General features: G+C 37.1%; 1 protein-coding gene across 1 annotated transcript; it reads right to left on the reverse strand.

Moving 5' to 3' along the window:
- Positions 1–324: 324 nt before the first annotated feature.
- CBG24386 lies at positions 325–992 on the reverse strand (the record flags this gene model as incomplete). The annotated part of the gene is made up of 4 exons (XM_002648210.1): positions 325–454; positions 496–602; positions 650–765; positions 986–992. 4 exons carry the CDS (start codon positions 990–992, stop codon positions 325–327), a joined length of 360 nt encoding a protein of 119 aa, XP_002648256.1.
- Between the last annotated feature and the right edge of the window lie 1,307 nt (positions 993–2,299).

The raw sequence follows: 2,299 nt of genomic DNA on the forward strand, positions 1-2,299 counted from the left end.
AAGTGGTTAACTAGTAAAATGTTTATCAGGATATCAGCAACATTTTACTAGTTAGCTAATTTTTGATATCTTTCACAGAAAATGAGATATATAGGCTCAAAGTGGACGATCCGGGTGTCGTTCTATTAGAGGTTTTACGGTATAAGAAAAAAGCAGCGAAACCAAAACATGCTGTTAAAAGAAATGCGAGAGTATGAAAGAATAACTTGAAAAAAGAACATAATACAGAATGACATATTGACCCACTAGTCAGGAAAAAATATTGAATCTGAAAATAAATATAACCATTGTCAACTGAATTGCAACATTTATTGAATATAGGAGTCATTTGTCATGATTGTTCTGAAACTGGAAACTGAATTTCAAATTTCCATCATCCGTTGGTCCTGGATACCAGAAGATGTCAAAGCTGGGAGGGTGGAATTGACTTGTAACTGCGATGTCTTTGATGAATCTGAAGTACAAAGTTACATAAGATTCTGAATTTCGACTTACTTCTTAGTTTCATTGAGTCTTGGAGTTTGAGTAATGGTTACATGTCCTCCGTCTGGGATCGTAGCTTTCAAGTGAACAATGACACTGTAGTTACAAGGAATATTGATCTGGGAAACATGTGCTGATGGAAAAAAGTACAAATAGAAAAACTTACAAGCCACGCACAAGCAGAATTTGAGGGGAATTGAGTGAAGGCGTTCTTAGGGAACGTATAGAATGTATCGGTGTTGATAGGGTATTTTGGAGTGATGGTTTGGTGTTCTGGGCATTCTGGAAACAAAAACTAGGTGTATCTATTCAAGATTCACAGTTTTACCATAAATGGATTTCTGAATGCTGCCAAGTGTGAAAGTGACGAACAGAAAAATCAGTATAAACGTTTTCATGGGTATTCACTCAACACCAAAACTATGGTGATATTTATAGGTACAGGGTGCGGCAAAAGTTCTGCAACCCACAGTTTGACGGAAGCTGGCGCGCGCTGACGCACTTTTCATGTTTTGATTTTTTGTTTATATTCTTCCCCATCTCTTTATCAGTAGATTTGAAAAGTTTCGTGCTCATATCTAAATTTGTACGAAAATGACACTACTTTCTGTACACCTTATTGGGTTTTTTTCTGTTTTTAGTAGATCCATGAGAGAAAGCAGGCCAGGGATACTCATTCTAGTGAAAATTATGATGCCTATGTCATCGTGCTATAATGCTCGCAAAATTAGACTACTCAGAAAGATGTAGAACCTGCTCACACGGAAAAACATGTTGAGCAGGAAGCGCCAAAATCAAATGTTCCAACTTGACCCCCAAAAAAGGATGGCCTGTCTCGTGTCAGATCACAATACAATGGGAATTTCGGTGCGGGGAACTTCTTAAGCGCATGCTTAAGTTTGTTTTTACAAGATTTTGGGTGCACTTGAAATGTTTTTCCGGCGGAATGAACAATTTTCCCGCAAACCACCCCCATAGGTGCTACCCAAAGAGATGGAGCCCCGCGGTCAGAAACATAACTGCCAGAAACGAACAACTATAACTTAAATTTGTTACAAATCTCTTCGATAAAGTCCTGTTAAAATTTGACCCGGATTGGACTATTTTCCAAGTAGGTTATGGCGTCTTCTCTTGGTTGCAGAACTTTTCCCGCACCCTGTAGAGATCAAACATTCAAGTGAGAAAAAAATACAAAAGCGTATAGAAATATGAATAAGCCTGAGAAGAAACAACGTCATGTTTTTGCAAAGGAAATTTCGGAGCAAAAGGGGAAAAGGGACTTAGAAAATTAAGAGGATTTATTCTGGAGCTTCTGTCATGTACGAACTGTATGCAAACATACATAATTACAAAGAAAAAGCTCTTTTCAAGTAGTTCCGCGCACTTTCTGGTTATCTCTTCTTCCCTTTTCTCATCGTTTCGTCTTGTCGTTTTGTATGATTCTTCTCTTCCCAGTCAAAAAGAAGCAAAGTTTTAATACTCATTTTCGTTTCTCTTGAAAATTAATGGTTCTTCTTTTTCCTTTTTCTTCGTTTTTTTCTCTCTAGTATTCTTGACATTAAACCATCTCGTCACTATTATTCGCTCTATCATATTCTCACTTTTCTCTCTTCAATTTCTCATTGGACAGCAGCACCCACTTATCAAGAACATCATACATAAATCAGATGTTAATTACAGGACATTGAATAGGGGAAGATTTGGCAAATATGTCGTTTCTCTTTTCCTTGTTCTTCTTCTTTTAAACGGGTTTATCATTTATCCTAGGAAAATGCTTCTCTTTTTTACTTTTCCCAAATTCACTGATACCACCGTT

Source organism: Caenorhabditis briggsae (assembly GCF_000004555.2).
Source record: "Caenorhabditis briggsae complete genome, chrIV, whole genome shotgun sequence".
In the NCBI taxonomy this organism is placed as follows: Eukaryota; Metazoa; Nematoda; class Chromadorea; order Rhabditida; family Rhabditidae; genus Caenorhabditis; species Caenorhabditis briggsae.